The sequence below is a fragment of the Eumetopias jubatus genome, unplaced genomic scaffold (assembly GCF_037043125.1).
Source record: "Eumetopias jubatus isolate StellerSeaLion01/CBP00866 unplaced genomic scaffold, mEumJub1_p1.0 scaffold_17, whole genome shotgun sequence".
Lineage (NCBI taxonomy): Eukaryota > Metazoa > Chordata > Mammalia > Carnivora > Otariidae > Eumetopias > Eumetopias jubatus.
Genome location: NW_028274823.1, coordinates 35,700,717 through 35,723,300, shown reverse-complemented (window position 1 = coordinate 35,723,300; position 22,584 = coordinate 35,700,717). Strand labels below are relative to the sequence as shown.

The 22,584-nt window shown below is 39.5% G+C and overlaps 1 protein-coding gene across 4 annotated transcripts in view; it reads right to left on the bottom strand.

Moving 5' to 3' along the window:
* Positions 1-22,584, bottom strand: part of IDE (insulin degrading enzyme) — a 98,447-nt gene that overhangs the window by 10,907 nt on the left and 64,956 nt on the right. For 3 of the 4 annotated variants that reach the window (XM_028098436.2, XM_088019793.1, XM_028098437.2), the window contains 7 exons: positions 22,259-22,381; positions 13,746-13,828; positions 10,319-10,463; positions 7,692-7,802; positions 6,644-6,764; positions 3,210-3,301; positions 1,654-1,765 (listed from right to left, as the gene is read on the bottom strand). In XM_028098436.2, coding sequence (XP_027954237.1) covers positions 1,654-1,765; positions 3,210-3,301; positions 6,644-6,764; positions 7,692-7,802; positions 10,319-10,463; positions 13,746-13,828; positions 22,259-22,381 — 787 coding nt within the window. Of the gene's footprint in view, positions 1-1,653; positions 1,766-3,209; positions 3,302-6,643; positions 6,765-7,691; positions 7,803-9,680; positions 9,826-10,318; positions 10,464-13,745; positions 13,829-22,258; positions 22,382-22,584 lie in introns of all 4 variants that reach the window. The other variant, XM_028098438.2, reaches the window with a different exon arrangement.

Below are 22,584 nucleotides of genomic sequence, written 5' to 3'. Positions count from 1 at the left end.
AGTTTCCTCTCATCACAAGTCACTACTGTGACTTACCCCCTCCTAATTTCTAGCCTTTTCACATATATCCCAAACAGTCTCCTCCTTCACAATGCCTGAAAATTGTCTTTTTAAATTATAAATATTGTCTTCTGGAGAGTTAACTGAAGGACTGTGTAAGACAGTCACACCTGGTCAACTGGCTAAATTAGAATGATTTCCTAACACCTAGCATTTGGAGAATGGGATGTGAACTGAGCTATTTCCAAGCATGAAACAACTGGGGAGTGCACTTGGAAAACAAAAGAGATAAAGCCCTAGAAGAGGAGAGAGAAAGCAGGAGGTGTGATAAAAAGAGGTGTGAAAGACTGATTTCAATTTGAAAAGCGGTTTCTGGACTGGCCTCCCTTTGCCCAATGCCCAAGTGCTATGGTTTCTGAGTGGCAGATCCTGATTCTTCTTGTCTGCCCCGCGGCTGTGAGAGAGAACAGACCAGCATAGGTTTGACACGAACTGTTACCAGGTCTGTGATGATGCAGAAGAGTAGAGCTGTGTTCAAGGTATCTCTGAGTGTTCAACAACAATATCCTGAGGTAACACCATGTTGGAGTAGCTTTAGCAGCTTCTCAAAGGAGCCAGACACAGCCCCCGACCTTAAGAATTGTATAGTCCAACAACAGAGATGGAGAGGCACCTCAATCCCAATGCAAGAGAAGTACTCAGTAGCTTCAACAAGGAAAACTTCAGAAAACCTGTGCTGGGAGGTCTGAAGAGGAGGACTACTTCCAGCTGGGAGTTTTGGGAAAAGTTTAGTGGAATGGGTGGCTTGTAAGATGGGGCCTGGAAGGAAGAATAGAGTATAGATGTCTATAAGGAAGAGAGAAGGAAAGGGAGCACAATTTCAGGCAGATGAAATAGTGTGAGTGAGTGTGTGTGTGTGTGTGCACAGAGGGGGCTGGCTCAGAGCACAGATCACACATGCATGAGGAACAGCCAACAATCACATTTAGCTAAAAACAACAATAAAAAGAACACAAAAAAATCAATGCTTCTCATCCTTGGTCTAATTTACTACCTATTATATAATTTTGAACAATAACTGAAAATAATGCTTAATGAGTTTTTCTATGAAAAGAAACCATTGTTAATACAAAAGTAATCCAACACTGCAAACTCCAGTACATTAATTATTACCCATTCTTTTATGCTAATTCCTTATGAAATATGCATGTAACGAATACATGGTGTTGTCTGCACCTGTGAGTTCCCTAAAACTATTTCTGCCAAAGACTCCTATGGGCTTCCAATTCAGTATGATGATTCTAGTGTCCATTTTTCATAAATAGATTTTATTTCATGCTTCACAGTCAACATTTCTTTAGCTCTGTACCTTTTTTACTTCCTAACTCTTCTACATTCAACTACCAGTCAATCCCGATGTCATTCTCTTCAAAATAATTGCCTACCTCCAATTTCACCTCTTTGGCCTTCCTACAGAGAATTTTCTGGCAGAATTACTTCTCTTTAACCATACTTCTATAAATAGTAGAGGATCCCAGTAGATCTTTACCATAAAACTATACGTTATCATCCAAGTGACTTCAACCCACCTGTAATCACCCACAACATTATGTCAAAGTAGTCTGTTACCAAAGTTAAGACATTCCAACTTACTGTCAGGGAGCTGAACTTCTCTATACCGAACCAGCTGACTTGGAAGGAGAGGTTTTGTATGAGCATGTTCAATGAGGGTGTCTTCAACCATCTGCATAATTCCTAGTGCAGCCTGTGGGAAAAGGGCATAGCACACTTACAAAACTACAACTGTTATCTTGTCTGTGAAAATAAAAATAGTATACTGGCTGGTGGCCCATGCAATATGAAAACAACATGCTTGTGAAATACACTAGTTTATCATAAAAGTGGATTTTTAAGCCTTAAATATATTTGATCCTATTCAAATGGATAAAAATTGTATTTGTCAACTGGCAATACAGTCAATATGGTAGAGGTGAAGAAAAACAGAGACCCAGACCAGCATCGACAATGATCTCAATGCTGCAGGAAAAGGTACTGCCAAAGCTGGAGACGTACTGGTGATGGAAAGTTGGTCCCAAGTGAATGACCCTGACAACAGACACTTGGGGTTATAGCAAAGCAAAGGAAGTGAGTGAGCATAGGCTTTTTAAAAAAATAAAACTGGGGTGCCTAGATGGCTCAGTCGGTTGAGCGTCCAACTCTTGGTTTCAGCTCAGGTCATGATCTCAGGGTTGTGAGATCAAGCCCCGCATTGGGCTCTGTGCTCAGCAGTGAGTCTGCTTGAGATTCTCTCTCTCCCCCTGTGCCCCCACCTCCACTTGTGTGCACTATCTCTTAAATAAATAAATGAAATTTTTAATAAATAAATCTGACCTTAGTAAAAAAGTCCTGTCTCTGCCACTTATTAGCATCTGACCTTGGGCATACTGTTTTGGAGGCAGTATAGCAGAGTAGTAGGGAAAGTGTGGGGTCTTTTTTTTTTTTAAGATTTTATTTATTTGTCAGAGAAAGAGAGAGAGAGAGAGAGCAAGCACAAGCAGGGGGGAGTGGTAGAGGGAGAAGCAGGCCTCCCGCTGAGCAGGGAGCCCGATGTGGGGCTCGATCCCAGGACCCTGGGATCATGACCTGAGCCGAAGGCAGACGCTTAACTGACTGAGCCACCCAGGCATCCCGAGAATGTGGGGGCTTGAGAGACGCTGCCAGAATTCCAGAATGGGAATTCTAGAAAGCCTTCCATGTGCTAAACATTTGGCATGTACCATTTAATTTAATCTTTAAACTCTAATTTACAGATGAAAAAAACTGAGTACTGAGAGGTTAACACATTTCTCGCAAGAATAAGTCTCTAGTATGTGGCAGAGTCAGGATTTAAATGCAGGCTGATTCCACACCATGTGCCCTTATCCACTACACAGTCCTGCTGTCCTACACAGAGAAGGGATAATTATTTCCATTTCCTCCTGTGATTGCACAAAGCAGGCAAGAGCAGAGGAGGCAGCCATGAAAGTAGGTCCGCAGTTAGCCACCATCATTCTATTCCCTCATACGCTGTCCTATCTTCCTCCATAGAGCAGAGAAGTCAACACTAATGTGCTTATAATCACACTGTGGTGGTACACAGTCTTAGGCCAGGGTAAAGAAAATCTCTTTACACTGATCCATAAAAGTCTGCTAAAACCCCAACCACGCACCTGCTTTGTTATGTTTCCATGGAGAAGGGCTTCAATGTGCAGCCGTGACAGGAGCTGAGGTATGAAGGCCTTAAGGCGAGGAAGGGTGACATCTATAAAGGTGTAAAAAATAGTGAGCTCTCTCTACCTATGAGTTTTCAAAGGAAACCAACCTGAGCTAATTGAAGACTTAAAGAAGAATTACAAAAACAGTACAGAGTTCCATATACCCTTTACCCAGTTTCCCCGAGGATTAGTATCTTTCCATAGCACAACGGCCAAAACTAAGAAATTAACACTGCTACAATACTAGTCACTATTTGATTTTAGTTTTTCCTAATATTCCTTTTCTGTTCTGCGATTTAACCCATGATTCCACCTTGCATTTAGTTATGTGTCCTTAGTGCTGTAGGTTTCCTCTAATCTATGACAGTTTCCATCTTTCCTTGTCTTTTATGACCCTAAAATTTTTGAAGAGTACTGTTCAGTTACTTTATGGAATGCCCTGTGAGTCTGTCCAGTGTTTTCCCATGACTAAACTGAGCTTAACTACTCAACTACTAGGAAGAATACCACAGAGGTAACGTGATCAATGCATCACATCAGGGGAACATGATGTTGATATACTGCTGTCCTGGTGATGTTAACACTGACCACTTGGTTATAGTGGTGTCTGCCAGATGTCTTTACTGTAAGTGCACTGTTTTTATCTTTCAGTTATAACAGAGTAACTCATTCTACAAGCAATTAGGTAAAGCCATCTGCCCATCAAGACTGACTTTTCCTATTGTGATTAATAAATATTTATTTGGGAGAAAATATATTTTGAGACTATACAAATATCCTGTTTTCCCTTACTCATTAATTTTAGCATCCAATGGTGCACAATGCCTGTATCAATTAGTATTATGGCACCATAATAGTGATTTTTCTGTTCCCCTCTTTCCTTTTCCGTGAATTGATTTGATTTTTCTATAAGAAAGAGTTGTTCCTTCTCCATTAGGACATCATACTAGTAACTGCTGCCATGGATGCTAAAAACAGTAACAAAAATTCAAAGAGAGACAAGGGAAGGGAATTAACCTTACTTACTTACTCTGGGTCTGTCATTTTATATGTGTTATCTTATAAACCTCAAAGTATGCACTACTATCACAATTTTAAAGATGAGAGAACCAAAGTGAAGGAAATTTAAGTTTCTTTCCAAAGGCATCAAGCTAGTAAGTTGCAGAGCTGGCACCTGATCCCTGGTTTGACTAATCTTGAAGTGCATGCTTGCTCTCCAGACCCCATGAGCTCTCTGTAGATCTCTACCACACCTACTCTCTTCACCTGTACTGAAATGACCTGTTTACCTTCAGGTGTGGCCGCTAGACTGGAACTCCTTGATCCAAGAAACCCCATCTATAATTGATCACTGTTTATCTCAAGCAACTGAAGTCTAGGGCCTGGTGCACAGCAGGCGGTCAGTAAATGCTGTTGAACCAAACTGGACTCTGAGGTTCCTGCTACCCTGGTACCTGGACAGCCGACTGACTGGCAGCCACGAGGGAGCCAGCCTCTCACATTGAAGTGTTGCCACATTAAGCCACCTTGACATTACTGGATTATTCTATGTGTATATACATACACCACAGTAGAAGAATTATTTATTTGAGCAGAGAATGTAAACCAAAAAAGCGCTTTCTCTATAAAAAACACATTTTAGATTTCATATGCCTATGATATACTTTATAGAGCTATTTTGCTTAAAATTTATATACCAACTGACCCAGAATCTAACGAAGGGAAAAAATGCAAAACTTTTGCTTTTTGATTATGCTGAGTACAGGTTCAAGTTTTAAAATAGTTTTTAAACCAATTATGTGATTTAAAAAAAAAAGGTAAAATTCTCGCTGTTAACTACACATGACTCAAACATTTTGCAAAGTCTATTAACTGTCTGGATTAAAAATGCATTAGTTCTGGGGCACCTGGGTGGCTCAGTTGTTAAGCATCTGCCTTCGGTTCAGGTCATGATCCCAAGTCCTGGGATTGAGCCCCACATCGGGCTCCCTGCTCTGCAGGAAGCCTGCCTCTCCCTCTCCCACTCCCCCTGCTAGTGTTCCCTCTCTCACTGTGTCTCTCTGTCAAATAAATAAAATCTTTAAAAGAAAAACGTATTAGTTCTAGCTAATGAATTTTATAATCTATATGCCTACCCAATGTCTGAGGCAACCAAGAAAATGATTGTCAATACTCTGCTCGATTTGTCACTGAAGACAGCAAAAGTATTATACTTACATAGTAAGCATAAGGACTTGTCATAAAATGTCATTAAAAATTCAATAGTATTCTTTTACTGCTGAGCATGTGGGGGAAAAGATTAGTTGGTAAAGTAATGCTGAGAAGGGAGAAAGATAAAACAATAAAGGGTACTATCAGTCTACATTCTTTCTAATAAAACAATCCTGAAGTAATTTCATTCCATTCAGTAGGCATTCATTAGATGCATACTGAGGACATACTGTACACTGGATAACAAATAAAGAGAATAAAAAGAAGCCATAATCACTGCCCTCACGGAATTTAGGATTTTCAAGAAAACTTCTGAAAACTAGATTTAAGATTTTAGAAAAAAGCAACAAAGGATGACTCTTTAAGCTTTACACGTTTTCCACTTTTTAACTGAACAAATCCAAAGATGCCTGAGCATGCTTCACTATATGATAAGACTTTCATCCTCTTCTGAAACCTTCAATATTAACAAGGTAAGTGTTTTGGTCAAAACCTTTAGTCACCCACAGAAATCTATGAACAGCAATAACTACCTGCTATGGGTCCAGGTTGAAAGCAGCAAATGTGGCTACACTGCCTGAATACCAAAGCCACTTTGAAGGCCACCACTGTTTTTATATTTGAAAAAAAAAAAAGTATGCACAGCAGGCTTTTTTTTTTTAAGATTTTATTTATTTATTTGAAAGAGACAGACAGCGAGAGAGGGAACACAAGCAGGGGGAGTGGTAGAGGGAGAAGCAGGCCTCCCGCTGAGCAGGAGCCCGATGTGGGGCTCGATCCCAGGACCCTGGGATCATGACCTGAGCCGAAGGCAGATGCTTTTTTTTTTTTTTTTAAAGATTTTATTTATTTGAGAGAGAGAGAATGAGAGATAGAGAGCACGAGAGGGAAGAGGGTCAGAGGGAGAAGCAGACTCCCCGCTGAGCAGGGAGCCCGATGCGGGACTCGATCCCGGGACTCCAGGATCATGACCTGAGCCGAAGGCAGTTGCTTAACCAACTGAGCCACCCAGGCGCCCCCCGAAGGCAGATGCTTAACAACTGAGCCACCCAGGCGCCCCAAAGCACAGCCGGCTTTAGTAAAACTACAAGTTATTAGAAAGCATAAACACTAGATATCAGGATAAATTAAAATGATTTTAGAAAAAAATGAAGAGTGTTATAGAAAATGAGCCTTACCATCCAGGGCTTCTTTTAATTCATCTTTAGTCCAGGCCACTTCAGTCATCAGCAGGCGGAGGTAGTACATGGCGTGCTGGTGAGGTTGCTCAGCTCGGAAATTGTTAAGAGATCGCATATACTAGTGAAGGGAGACACAGGTTCATTAATTTTATAAGTCCTTTTAAAATCATTTAAAAAGATCAACTATAATCAAACTTCATTCTGCATAAATCCTGTGTTAGCGGGATGCAGGAATACCTGTTTCTTTCTCCTTTTTGAAGTGAGGTAATTTAGAATGGGGCTTACTCTAATAGTCTCTGATTCTTAAATTAAAGGGCATGCTTTTTCTTTGGGCTGCTGCTTTATCCCCAGCGTCTGACATGTATTCTAAGTGTCCTCACTATGGGACATCTTTCACTCCTCAGAAAGCCATCTCCAGTTTTGAGGGCCTGCATCTCTTGGTATCCTTTGATTCTGTACCATAAGGCCATTCCCAAAGTCTTTATAAGCAAGTGGCTGTCCACTTACATATACAAAATATTGCATCTTCATCTGAAAACTACATTTGAAAATGGTAATTTTTCTTCTGGTATACAATTAAGGTCACAGTTTGGCTTTTAAAACTGCTATCCCTCCCATATTTCCATTATCAGGCCAACTGTGAGTTGAGTTTAAGTGGAAGACACGTCAAGCCTAAATAGTCTGCCCTACTGTGACAAGGTTCTCATGGCAGGCAGACCTCAGTCACAGAATCATGTGTCCTTCTGAAGTGGAGGGTGGATAAAACTTTCAAGGGGTCCCTCACAGCTACTAGGTCTACCTCAGGCTTCTCTCTGAAAGTCAGTGCTGCAACCTGCCCAGCTCTCGAGGGTCAGGTGTCCCCAAGTCACCCAGGGTCACTCTCTGAGGAGAGCACAGGACTTAGCAAAGACAGGGTGAGAGGACTGCCAGAGGGGTAGTAGTGCTTCTCCTCTTCTCCTCTCAAGAATGTTCACAATAAGGCAAAGTTACCACCTTATGTTTATGAACAGCAACAAGATTACAAAAATGAGTTCAGAAAACTTACTGCCTCTTTGATAATTTCAAATCTTTTTTCATCAATCTCAAAGGTAGCCATTTTCTCAATAATCTTCTTTAGCAAAATCGGCTGCTTGTCATTGTAACCTTTCACCGAGAGCTACAAAGAAGAGTTCAGGGTATTAGAAGTCCAAAAATATCACGAAAAAACCCTCCAAATAAACACCTTAAGCTTGATTTTTAAACACTGAGAAAATCCCAAAGCCAGGTATATTAAAATAAAAGTGAAGAAGAAATTCAACTGATTCATCTTCTCGTAAATATAATTTAACTCAGGAAGAGAACATTAACCATCCTTATTTACTAATAACCCAAAAGCCTAATTTTGCTATTCCTAAACAAAGTCAACAACAGGAAAACTCACCTGATGCCAGATTACAGCAGAACATACCACATCATCAAAATTCAAGCTCTCATTAAATCAAAATTAACTACAGACTGTGTTTTAAGTTTTATCTTCCAAAAATAACTTCTAAGGAATGGCAGGTTTAAGGTTTTTATAGACGTGGTAAGAAGGTGAAAATTACCAGAGTATCATCTAGCCAACTGTTAGGTATGTCTCAAAATTGTTTCTATTTAAATATTTTTTAAAATTCCTCTTTGGCAAAGTCAGGCAGATCCAATTTTGTGTGTGGGTGTGTATATTTTTGTGGCATTTTGCCATTTTTGTCATTCAATGTTGCCCAAAAAGGATCCACACATCTCATCATTGCTTGTTTGAGGAATTCGGATGTATCAAAGCCAATGGCACAACAGATGTACTGTGAAGACACACTGTCTGTACTATCAGGATTTTTGTCTCGGGACAATTTACTTTAATAGTCTCCAAAACCTAACACTGGGAAAAGCAGGGAATGCCTATTATTATATTTCCACACAGTGGCACCCACAGCAATAGAGGACACACTGCAACTAGAATACTCAAGAAAGCCTCTACCTTATACAAAATGATAGGTAAGAACCTCAGGTCATTATTGGCCATGGACAGCACATCATGTACCATGGGAACTAGACTGACAACTAGCAGAAAGCTCATTCTGTCATAAATTAAAAATTACCTATTTTAATGGTAATAAGCTACTAAAACTCAATAGCAAAAAATAAACAACAGATTATTACTTTTCTATTTGGAGTTTATTTTGATCTCTGAGCTTCAAATTTCCCTAGACGCTGAAAATGGTTAGTTATGTACACACACATTAAATGAAAACTACTGGAAATTTCACTTGTGGGGAAAAAAAAAAAGGCACTGCAAAATAAAATTTTAAAACCCTAAAACCTTTTGTATAAGAATTCACAAAGAGGAGTACAGAGTACACAGCACATGCTCTCATTTTAGTTGTTACTAAAATGTACAATATTTTTTCAAGAAAAGTGAAGATGAATGTGTGCCATAGAAGGGATGTTAATTTGGAAATGAGATAAAAGTTTGGAAACACATCAGAAATAGTTTCAGGAGAAAAAAATCTAGTTATTTCTTGGGATGTTTTTAGTAATGCTTATTTTAAAACACACTTAAAAGTAGTTAATGGTGCATGCTACAAAATAAATTAAATGAAAACATCAAATATATTTGAACACAGGAGCTTTCTACTGCTGTCAGCAAAAATAAAGGAAGCTTATATAGGAGAAAAATTCAAGCACCACAACAGTTAACTACAGTTATTTTTCACTTACAGATGTTAATACAGTCAAGCACATGGAAAGAACAACATGTTTTCAGAATATGTTACACATTTCAAGCAGAGGAACATGCAGATAAATGTAGCACACATACATGTTCACAAATTGCACTAAACTCTACTGAATCATTCATTAGTGGAACGCCTACTAATTTGAGCTTTTCAATCATCAAAAAGGTGCAAGGAAGAAACCATCAACCTTCCTGTTTAAAAAATGCAGAAGTTAATAGTTTTCCCAAGCTCAACATAATGCTTAAAAGGTGTGGCACCTTTTCTTTGGTTTTCATTTTACTTACAAGTATTGCATTCATTCCTGATGCAATGCCATAGCTCAAACCTGAGAGGCGTGCTGCATATGTATACTCTTTTAAATCATCCTTCAATAACCTGATAAACAGGTATGTCATGTTGCAATGGAGAGGATCAGCATAAATGTAGCGACTAACAAAAAGAAAAACAAAAGAAATGCTTTGATACCTCAAGCAGTGGCATGGTAATGAAGAAACATGACCGAAGAGTATGGATATGCAGCCTCATGATCTGATTTTCTAGGGAAACAGAATCAGCCAACCTTGTTTTACAATGCCAGGAAGACATCGTTCTGTTGTCAAAGACCAAGATTTCACATAGAGAATGGGTGAGATTTAAACCTCAATCAGGGTCCCATTTTGTTTGAGGAGAAAAATATGACAATCTGATGAAAGATGTTAAAAAAAAACAAAAACAGAAATCAAGGAAAATTTGCATAATGTGAATGTAATCACTGAATACTTAGAATAAGAGCTAACTGAAAAATTAAATGATGAGAAAATATGATTAGCCATAAATATTTTTTTAAAAGAAATTAAACTCATACCCTCAATCAAAAATGCTTCCATCAAATCAATATAAAAAAATGTTGATGAGTGGAAGGCTCTAAGACGTGGGTACTTACATACATCCCATAGATGGTATTTTGGAGGTCATAGCTCAAGCCTGCTAGCTCTGCTGCATATGCATACTCGTTGAGTGAGTCTTTGAGGAGCTCAAGGTACAAATAGGCCATGTTACAGTGCAAGGGGTCCACATAAGCAAATGGGCTGGAAGAAAATGTTGACAGTAAAATAACTGATTTATTACTTCCCAATGTGATGTGGCCTTTTGAGATGGATCAAGAAACTGAACATCAGTTAATACCATTTCCTGAAGATATGGTTTGAATTCTTGAGTCTGTTCTTCTCGGGAGGCAAAAAACCACAAGATATCTGAAAAAGAAGCCCAAAGTACGCCACATGTGCTGGTAGTGGTGAGGAAGGAGAAGCAACTGTTTGCCCCAGATGGTGTGTGGCCAGACTGACAAGTTAGAAATTCAGGGCTGGGGAGCCTGGGTGGCTCAGTCAGTTAAGCATCTGCCTTTGGCTCAGGTCATGATCGCAGGGTCCTGGGATCGAGTCCCGTGTCGGGCTCCCCCACTGAGCAGGGAGCCTGCTTCTCCCTCTGCCTCTGCCTACTTGTGCTCTATCTCTCTGTCAAATAAATAGATAAAATCTTAAAAAAAAAAAACAACGCAGGGCAGGTAAGGAGTGGGAACAGGCTAAAAGGCATGCCTGCGTTGAGACTAAAAGGAGGAGGCATGGTCAGGCACCTGGCAGGCTCAGTTAGAAGAGTACAAGACTCCTGATGTTGGGGTCGTGAGCTCCAGTCCCACACTGGGTGCAGAGATTATTTAAAATGAAAAACTAAGTTAAAAAAAAAAAAAGGAGGCATGGCCGACAGAGCTCATCTAACATTTGCATGTCTTCCTCCCTCTAAGTAAGCCATACCCTGGGTGGACCTAAGTATGAGACTGAGAAGTTTGTGAGCTGTAATTTTTGACCTTAAACAAGAAAAACGGAGACCTGTGAAATGTTAGCTCATCTCTGAGTTTCCCCCCAAACCAATAAAGCTATAGCACTGTCAGTAAAATAATTGATAATTCCTACCGTATAACTGCAGAGAGAGCTACGAAAAAATACTAAAATAAAAAAAAACAATACTTAAGGGACGCCTGAGTGGCTCAGTTAAACGTCTGCCTTTGGCTTGGGTCATGATCCTGGGATCCCGGGATCAAGTCCCGCATCGGGCTCCCTGCTCAGTGGGAAGCCTGCTTCTCCCTCTGCCTGCCACTTCCCCTGCTGGTGCTCTATCTGACCAATAAATCAATAAAATCTTAAAAAAAAAAAAAACTTAAGTGAAAAAGAGCAACCAAAATGAGGAAACAATCAGAGAGTACAAGAACTAAATAGGACCACAGAGATCACCTAACTTAATCATTTCTTGACTAAGAAACACAGCTTTCCGCGTGTAACCTGGGCTAGTAGTGGCAGAATTCAGATTCAAATGCAAGTCGAATGACCTACTCATTGGATTATATGACCTCACTTACCTTTATGACAAACAAGTAAGAGTCATTCACTCAACAAATGTGTATCACGCGCTTACTACTATAATACACGGAAGCAGGTATGGTTCAGAAGAGCCTAGTGCTAGGCCCTTCTCTAGGTACTGGGAATAAAATCAGGTAAAGTCACTGACCTGATAGAGTTTAATAGTCTAGTTGGAGGAGAGAATAAATTTTAATATATCAAGTGGGGATAGTGCTTTGAAAAAAATTAAGCAGGGTAAGAGGAACAGGAGTGAAGGTGGTGGTAGTAAGAGAAGATTGCTAATTTACATAAGATAGATAATCAATGCCTCTCTCATAAGGTGACATCTGGGCCTAGACCTGAAGGAAGCAAAGGAGCAAGCTCTGGGGATATCTGGGTGGGACTGGTTGAGGAAATAGCCAGTGCAAAGGACCCAAGGCCAGGTGCCTGCTTGGCTTGTTTGGCAGCAAATTAAAGTTTCACTCTATCTGGGAGCTCAGAGCCATATGGCTGAAGCTTAGAATGCAATTCCAAGAAGTGTCCTAAAATGCTGCATGCACAGCAGCTGTGCTGGTGAGCTGTAAGAGAGAACATGATTCAACCGCAATGCTTACATTCTGGTTCATTTGTTAATTAAAAAAAATTTTATTTTGTATTCAAGTGCTATATGCTTAAATATGGATCAGAGTTTTTAAAACTGTAACTAAGTATGCATAATATAATCCTATTTCTGAAAATACTAAAAGGGTGTACACACACAAAATGTCTTAAAGAATATACAAGAAACCTAACAGTGTGAGCTCTAGGAATAGCAGAACACGGAGAGAGGGACTTTTGGGAAGTAGATGTTTTTAGTTCTAAGAACTGCGCTGGGTAGTGTAGAGAATGCAAAAATATCAAATGGTTTCTCAAAAGGTAGAGAAATTCATAATCACAGAAGTCAAATGGGAAAATGGTGACAAGCTGCTTGGAATGTTATAAATATCACTCTGAATATCAAAAAATAAAACCAGCTTTGTAATACTCTCTACCAACAATAAGCCACAGCCAGACAGTTCATGTTTAACGTGAAAAGCAAACAATCTCAGCACAGCTCCAGATTAAGTCCATGAATCTCATGCTATAAAACACAATGTTTACATCCCCCTATAAGCTCATCCGTACGTGTTAGTGAAATACTAATTTTCTACTTAGAGTTTCTTTTTCCCTATTCCAAAACATTTAAAATGCATTTAGTTTTAGTTTCATGTCAAGTCAATCAATAAAAATTAGTGAACATTATTATATGATGCTAGGTTTATTTCATAAACACACACCACTGAATTTTAAATAAAAATTATGAAGTATAAACTCAAAGTAAAATCTGAACTGGATGATATACTTTACTATACAAATAAATAAAAGGAGACAGAGATGAACTGCAGATTTATATTGAGAAATCATTCCAACAGTAGTATTCATAAACGTTACTAAACATGTTCTTCCTTTTTAATTAAATCATTTTTAAGTGACCACGCCAAGAACAGAGAAAACAATATCTAAGGGCTTCAGATGTTTAAAGGCTGGAAAAGACTCAAAACCATTTAGTAACTACTACCTCCTCCTCTGGGCAAGTTTCAGAATACAAAACCGAAACTACAACAGAAAACACCCTCAATTATTTAATCTTTCCTGAATGAAATTTCTGCATGAGTCTATAGCCTCCCCAGACTCCAAAGTCCTGAAGGCTAGGAAGGTCCTCCTAATGGCTAACATAACTCATGTCAGTTAAAGGGTGTACTCATCAATGCGAAGGAAGAATTGACAACCTTGACTTTTACAATATCCCTTACCAGCAGCAGCCTTCCCTGGTCCAGGCTACATAACTCTAGTTCCTTTCATTTCTACACATGGGTCATCCCGGAAGCTAAGACAACTTTTAGGAATGGGATCATTGATTTTTAAAAGAAACTTTGTAGCCAGATTCATTTTACATACCTGAAAAATTCAAAGTTGAGACAAGCCTTTGGCAAGAAAAACTTATCATCCTGTTTGAACCAGAGTTTGCTCATAGCTGTATCCTGTGATGGAGAAACAATCTGGTTAATAAAATATGGGCACATTTGGCAAAAAGCTCAATCAAACCACTCTTCAAGAGGAGTAGGAGAGGCAATGTTGAGAGTTTCATGGCCTTGAGGCATACTCAGAGGGTCTCCAGGTGGGAAGGTAAAGAGAGAAAACTGCTGATTCTGGTAGCAGAGAAAAATCACCCTTCTGTCTCCCCTGGGTGAGGGATATGGGGGACACAGCAGAGGAAGAGATAGACTGGAGAAGCCAATACCAACTGTCCTATCCCCGTCCTTCTGAACACTGAGAGGCAGATGCAGGAGTCCTTAGCGGGGTGCGGCAGCCAGCCTCCAAGGGGGGCTATAGCAATCCCTACCTGTTGGCATTCACATCCCTGTATAGTCATCTCTCCCACAATGAACCAGGATTGGTCTATGTGAGCAAGACTATGACAGAAGCGATGGCATGGTACCTCTGAGATTAGATTCTAAAAGACATTACGGATTCCATCTTGATCACCCACTTTCTCTCTTGAATCACTCACTTTGGAGGAAGCCAGCTTCCATGTCAAACAACTCTATTTATGTGGAGAAGAGCTAAGGCCTGCCAACAATCACACAACTGAATTTAGAAGAAAATGCTTCAGCTCTAATTGAGCCTTCAGAGGCTGAAGCCCCAGCCAACAGTTTGACTATAATAAGAGACCCTGAGCCAGAATTACCCAACTAAGCCACTTCCAGATTCCTGACCCTCAGAAACTGCATGGAGATAAATGTTTTCAGTTCCTAAATTTTGGAGGAATTTGTTATGTGGTAATAGATAACACAGCCAGAGATGAACAAATAAGCCACTACTTTAACTCTCCACTTCACTCATACTGTATTAAAAACTCTTGAAACTCTGACAAGAGATATAAATGTTCTCCTTAGTTTACTTTGAGAAGACCTATTTAAAACAAACTACAAAAAATAGGAGAGGTAAACAAGCTTTCTCTTTGAATAACCTAACCTCTAATTCATTAAAATGTCAGTTTTTTCTTCTCAAACTTTTAATTTATATTCTAGTCAACGTACAGTGCAATATTCGTTTCAGGAGAATTCAGAGATTCATCACTTACATACAACACCCAGTGCTCATCATAACAAGTGTCCTCTTAAGCCCCATCACTCGCCGAGCCCATCCCCACCCACCTCCCTCCATCAACCCTGTTTGTTCCCTGTCTTTAAGAATCTCTTATGGTTTCCCTCTCTCTTTTTAATTTTTATCTCCTCCCTCCCCCATATGTTCACCTGTTTTGTTTCTTAAATTCCACATATGAGTGAAACCATATGGTATTTGTCTTTCTCTAACTTATTTCGCTTAGCATAATACACTCTAGCTCCATCCACGGGGTTGCAAATGACAAGATTTCATTCTTTTTGATGGGTGAGTAATATTTCATTGTATATATGTGCCACATATCCTTCATCCATTCATCAGTTAATGAACATCTGGGCTCTCTCCATTGTTTGGCTACTGTTGATAATGCTACTATAAACACTGGGATGCATGTATCCCTTCAAACATGTATTTTTATAACCTTTGGGTAAATAGCCAGTAGTGCAATTGCTGGATTATAGGGTAGTTCTACTTTTAACTTTTTGAGGAACCTCCATACTGTTTTCCAGAGCAGCTGCACCAGTTTGCATTCCCACCAACAGTATAAGGGAGTTCCCCTTTCTCCACATCCTCGCCAACATCTGTTGTTTCTTGTGTTGTTAATGTTAGCCATTCCCACAGGTGTGAGGTGTTATCTCATCGTGGTTTTGATCTGTATTTCCCTGATGATGAGTGAGGTAGAGCATCTTTTCATGTGCCTCTTAACCACCCGTATGTCTTCTTTGGAAAAATGTCTATGTCTTCTGCCCATTTCTTAACTGGATTATTTGTTTTTTAGGTGTTGAGTTAGTTTGGTAAGTTCTTTACAGATTTTGGATACTAACCTTTCATCAGATATGTCATTTGCAAATATCTTCTCCCATTCCATAGGCTGCCTTTTAGTTTTGTTGATCGTTTCCTTCGCTGTGCAGAAGCTTTTTATCCTGATGAAGTCCCAATAGTTCATTTTTGCTTTTGTTTCCCTTGCCTCCTGAGATGTGTCTAGCAAGAAGTTGCTGCAGCCGAGGTCAAAGAGGTTGCTGCCTGTGTTCTCCTTTAGGATTTTGATGGTTTCCTGTCTCACATTTAGGTCTTTCATCCATTTTGAGTTTATTTTTATGTAAGAGAGCAGCAGTCCAGTTTTCCCAGCACCATTTATTGAAGAGCCTTTTTTCCATTGGATATTCTTTCCTGCTTTGTTAAAGATTATTTGACCATATAGTTGTAGGTCCATTCCTGGGTTTTCTATTCTATTCCATTGACCTATGTGTCTGTTTTTGTGCCAGTATCACACTGTCTTGATGATCACAGTTTTGTAATACAGCTTGATGTCCAGAATTGTGATGCCTCCAGCTTTGCTTTTCTTTTTCAGGGTTGCTTTGGATATTTGGGGTCTTCTGTGGTTCCATACAATTTTAGGATTGCTTGTTCTAGTTGTGTGAAAAGTGCTGGTGGTGTTTTGATAGGGATTGCATTAAATGTGTAGACTGCTTTGGGTAGTCTAGACATTTTAACAATGTCTGTTCTTCCAATCCATGAGCATAGGATGTTTTCCCATTTCTTTATGCCCTCTTCAATTTCTTTCATAAATGTTTGGTAGTTTTCTGAATACAGAACTTTTATTTCTTTGGTTAGGTTTATTCCTAGGTATCTTATGGTTTTTGGTGCAACTGTAAATGGGATCAATTCCTTGATTTCTTTTCCTGCTGCTTCATTACTGGTGTACAGAAATGCAATAGATTTCTGTACGCTGATCGTATATCCTGTGACTTTGCTGAATTCATGTATTAGTTCTAGCAATTTTTTTGGTGGAGTCTTTGGGTTTTCTACATAGAGTATCATGTCATCTGCAAATATTGCAAGTTTGACTTCTTCCCTGCCAATTTGGATGCCTTATATTTTTGATGTCTTGATTGTTGAGGCTAAGACTTCCAGTACTATGTTAAATAGTCTTGTTCCTGACCTTAGAGGAAATGCTCTCAGTTCTTCCCCACTGAGAAGAGCTGTGGGTATCCCCACTGACACCAGCTGTGGGTCTTTCGTATATGGCTTTTATGATGTTGAGGTATGTTCCATCTATACCTACTTTGCTGAGGGTTTTTATAAAGAATGGATGCTGTATTTTGTCAAATGCTTTCTATGCATCTACTGAGAGGATCATATGGTTCTTATCCTTTATTAAGCTAATGTATCGCATTGATTTATTTGTGTATACTGAACCACCCCTGCAGCCAAGTAATAAATCCCACTTGATCGTGGTGAATGATTCTTTTAATGTACTGTTGGCTTCAATTTGCTAGTATCTTGAGAATTTTTGCATCCATGTTCATCAGGGATATTGGTGTGTAATTCTCCTTTTTAGTGGGGTCTTTGTCTGGTTTTGGGATCAAGGTAATGCTAGCAGTGTAGGAGTTCGGAAGTTTTCCTTCCATTTCTATTTTTTGGAACAGTTTAAGAACAGGTGTTAACTCTTCTTTAAATGTCTGGTAGAACTCCCCTAGAAAGCCATCTGGCCCTGGACTTTTGTTTGTTGGGAGATTTTTTGATCACTGATTTAATATCTTTGTTGGTTATGGGTCTGTTCAGATTGTCTATTTCTTCCTGTTTCAGTTTTGGTAGTTTGTATGTTTCTAGGAATTTATCCATTTTGTCCAGATTGCCTAGTTTTTTGGCATATAATTTTTCATAATATTCTCTTATGATTATTTGTATTTCTGTGGTGTTGGTTGTGATCTCTTCTCCTTCATTCATGGTTTTATTTATTTAGGTCCTTTCTCTTTTCTTTTAAAAGAAGTCTGGCTAAGGGTTTATCAATTTTATTAATTCTTTCAAAGAACCAGCTCTTGGTTTCATTGATCCATTCTGGTTTTTTTTGTTTGTTTCTGTATCATTTATTTCCACTCTAATCCTTATTATTTTCTTTCTGTTGGCTTCAGGCTTTATTTGCTGCTCCTTTAGGTGTAAGGTTAGCTTGTGTATTTGAGACTTTTTTGCTTCTTGAGGAAGGCCTGTATTGCAAATATACTTCCCTCTTAGGACTGCCTTTGCTGCATCCCCAAAATTTTGGACTATCGTGTTTTCATTTTCATTTGCTTCTGAGTACTTTTTTATTTCTTCTTTAATTTCCTGGTTAACCCATTCATTCTTTTAGCAGGATGTTAACCTCCATGTATTTGTGGTCTTTACAAATTTTTTTCTTGTGGCTGACTTCAAGTTTCATAGCATTGTGGCCTGAAAATATGCATGGAATGATCTCGATCATTTTGTACTTGTTGAGGGCTGATTTGTGTGTGACCCAGTATGTGATCTATTCTAGAGGATGTTCCACGTACACTCGAAAAGAATGTGTATTCTGCTGCTTTAGGATGAAATGTTCTGAATATATCTGTTAAGTCCATCAGGTCCAGTGTGTCATTCAAAGCCATTATTTCCTTGATTTTCTGCTTAGAAAATTTTCTGCTTTTCTGTCCATTAATTTAAGTGGGGTGTTAAAGTCCCCTACTATCATTGTATTATCAATGACTTTGTTATTAATTGATTTATATATTTGGGTGCTAAGCTGGGGGCATAAATATTTACAATTGTTAGATCTTATTGATGGATAGATCTCTTAATTATGATATAATGCCTTTCATCTCATTGTTACAGCCTTTGTTTTAAAAATCTAGTTTGTCTGACATAGGGGTGCCTGGGTGGCTCAGTCATTAAGCGTCTGCCTTCGGCTCAGGTCGTGGTCTCAGGGTCCTGGGAGTGGGCCCTACACTGGGCTCCCTGCTCAGCGGAGAGTCTGCTTCTCCCTCTCCCACTCTTCCTGCTTGTGTTCCCTCTCTTGCTGTGTCTCCTCCGTCAAATAAATAAATAAAATCTTTAAAAAAAAAAAATCTAGTTTGTCTGACATAAGTATGGATACTCTGGCTTTCTTCTGACATACATTCACATCCCCTCACTTTCAATCTGCAGGTATCTTTAGGTCTAAAATGAGTCTCTTGTAGGCAGCATATAGATGGGTCTTGCTTTTTTTTTTATCCATTCTGATACCCTATGTCTTTTGATTGGAGTATTTAGTCTGTTTATATTCAGAGTAATTATTGAAAGCTATGAATTTAGTGCCATTATATTACCTGTCAAGTCGCTGTTCCTATAGACTGTCTCTGTTCCTTCCTAGTCTTTGTTACTTTGGGTCTCTCTTTCCTGCTCAAAGGGTCCCCTTTAATATTCCTTGCAGGGCTGGTTTAGTGGTCACGAATTCCTTTAGTTTTTGTTTTTCTGGGAAACTCTTTATCTCTTCTTCCATTCTGAATGACAACCTTGCTGGATAAAGTATTCTTAGCCGCATAATTTTCCCATTCAGCACGCTGAATATATCTTGCCATTCCCTTCTGGCCTGCCAAGTTTCTGCGGACAAATCTGCTGTGAACCTGATTCCCTTGTAGGTTAAGGACTTTTTCCCCTTTCTGCTTTCAGGATTCTTTCCTTGTCTGTGTATTTTGTGAATTTGACTATGATATGTCTAGGTGATGCCTGGTCTTTGTTGAATTTAATGGGAGTTCTCTGGGCTTCTTGGATTTCAATATCTGTGCCCTCCCCTAGATCAGGAAAGTTTTCAGTTAATTTGCTCAAGTAAACTTTCTGCTCCTTTTTCTTTCTCATCACCTTCTGGGACTCCTATGATAAGAATGTTACTATGTTTTAAAAAGCTGCTGAGTTCCCTAAGTCTACCTTCATGATCCAATACCTTTCCCTCTTCTTTTCAGCTTCATTTTTTCCCATAATTCTATCTTCTATATCACTGATTAATTTCTCTTTGTTCATCCTCATTGTTATGGCATCCATTAGGGTTTGCATCTCAGTTATAGCATTTTAATTTCGGTCTGACTAGATTCCAGTTATTTTATCTCTACAGTAAGGGATTCTCTAGTGTCTTCTATGCTTTTTTCAAACCCAGGTAGTATTCTTATAATCATTGTTTTAAATTCTAGTGTAGAGGTACCTGGGTGGCTCGGTTGGTTGGGTGTCTGCCTTCAGCTCAGGTCATAATCCCGGAGTCCCAGGATGGAGCCCCACATCCAGTTCCCCGCTCAGCTGGGAGTTTGCTCTCCCTCTGCCCCCTCCCCCCCCGCTAATGTACTCTCTCTTTCTCAAATAAAAACATCTTTTAAAAATAAATAAAAGTAAATAAATAAATTCTAGTTCAGACATCTTACTTATATCTGTATTGGTTAAATCCCTGGCTGTTACTTCTACTTCCTGTTCTTTCTTTTGGGGTGAATTCCGTCTCGTCATTTTGTCGAGAAAAAACAAAACAAAACAACAACAAAAAATTAGATCCTAGGTGTGTTTGGGTCTGCTTGTCAAAAGAAGCTAGATCCTATTTCCCTTAGAGCTAAAGCTCTGCAGCACTTTATGATCAGTAGACTTGGTACATGCAAGGGGTTTGTGCTGGTCTGGGGGAAGGGCCTGCTGCACTGATTCTCAGGCCTATTTGCCTTGTAGAGATGGGGGGTGTAAGTGGCTCCAATCTCTACTTGGTGGTACTATTTAGCTCACTGAGGTCAGTCAGTGTTGAGGGGGTGGGGGTGGGGGGGACAAACGGGGGATATAGCTCCACTCTGCTCTCTCATCCCTGCAGTGGAAAGCTTGTGCCCACCACTATTCAAGGAGCCCTTACAGAAGAGCAAACAATCACCCCTCTTGTGCCTCAGCTTCCATCAAATCCCTGCCTTCACCCTGTCTGTGTCCAAGCTGTTTTATCTCAGGGCGCAGCTGGGTTTCTAAACTCCAAATTTTAGGGACTCCCACAGCACCACCCTGCGCTGATCCTCCGGGAAGGATGTCTCCCCACTTTTGCTGCTTGCAGCCAGTCCCAGGAAAGTGGTCATAGGACTGTGAAGTGGTTCAAAGTTTATGGCAAAGCAGAACCAAAAGCAGGCACTAAGACTCCCTGCCCTCAGCTGGTGTCCCCGCTCCTATGCCTGGGAACAGTACAGCACACTGGTGCCACCCTTTCTTCTGTCCGTGGAGAGGTCTTGCTGCCACTCCTAAATGCACTCCAAACAGGGGAACTGTTTACCCCTGCGACCCAGGGGATCCTCAGACTATACTGCCCACTCCCAGGTATCCACCCTTCCTCCCCACAGAAGCACCACTAAGCCAGGCATGACCCTGGCAGTAGGAGACTTCTAAAACTTCAGATTTTGTGTTCTGCTGCTTATAATACCTTGCAGTAGTCTCTGTAAGTAGGGCTCCCTCCCTTCCGCAGCCCCGGCAGTTCTTATCTCCCCCAAATCAACTCTCCACAGCTCCAACCTTCCACAATTCTACTTGTAGACTTGCAGTTTTGTTCTCTCAGTGCTCAGATTGATTTCTTGGGTGTTCAGAATGATTTGATATTTATCTAGCTGTGTTCGAGGAATGAGGCAAGCTTAGGTCCCCCTATTCCTCCGCCATCTTAACTCCTCCCTTAAAATGTCATTTTTAAAGAAAAATGGTCGTCTAGTTAATAATATAGTTGCTTGAGATAAATTTCAAGTTTCTAAACACTACGTCATCTCATTGAGTTGATCTGAATGTTAGGTCCTTTGAAGAAAATAAAAAAAGATGTATGTCTACAATGGTGAGTTTAGAAAGAGAATTTAGGAAAGAGGATGTGCAGTAATAATTTGATCCATTTTTCTACACAATTTACTCAAGGTGTAAATAATGACACGAAAAGAACATTCTGAAAAAGGAAAAGAAAAAGCTCCATTTCTCCTCTGTATCGTTCCAATTTTAGTATGTGCTGTCGAAGCGAGCACAAAAGCTCCATTTCTCAATCACCGTTCTCAATGGCTTATTAACTTCCTAACTTCCTTGTTCTCATCAACTTCCTAAAGCCACTCTAACAAACTGAGAATTATTTTAAGGGCAAGAAATCCAAGCGCTTCCCTTGGATATGCTTTCTTCCAGGGTTTAGAAATTCTCTTTATCTCTAACTTTCATGATGCAGCACAAATCAACTTCCTTAGTCTTCAGTGAATATGGAAAGTAGGCTGATAACTTTCAGATCTGTGGTTGTAGCCCAGAATTAATTTTTTTTTCTGTGAAGAAAACAATACCCTAGATTCTAAACTGTTTAGTAGTTTGTCTGCTTTAACTTTTCTAGCCTTTTAATATTCCTTGCAGCTATTCTTTCTACAAGTTTCTGGTAACTCTTAGGATGTGAGCCCCCAAAACCAACACAGTACCAAATGAAGAAATCATCTCTCCAGTCCCTTCCGTGTAATAGGTGTATCCCCTAAATTTAAAAATCACCGATTCTAATATGTTACCTTAATAAGAGAAGGGTACGGTGTTGCTTCTTTTTCTAATGATAAAATCTCAAAATTCGTAGGAATAAATTCATTCTTCGTTGGAAGTTTAAATTTACCATTGAGGTCAGCATTTTGCCATTTCTGGATGAATAATGAAAAACACAAAAGCAATTAAAGTTGGATTCAGAAGTTTAAAATAGTCCTTTTGCTTAATATCTAGGCAAATATTAAGAGGATAAATGTCACACAGCTTTTCTTTTCCACTCCCAAGATCCACTGATGGCTTTTTGTGAAACTTGAGTTGGTCTCTCTGTTACTAATGAAGATTTTGTACTTATTCATCT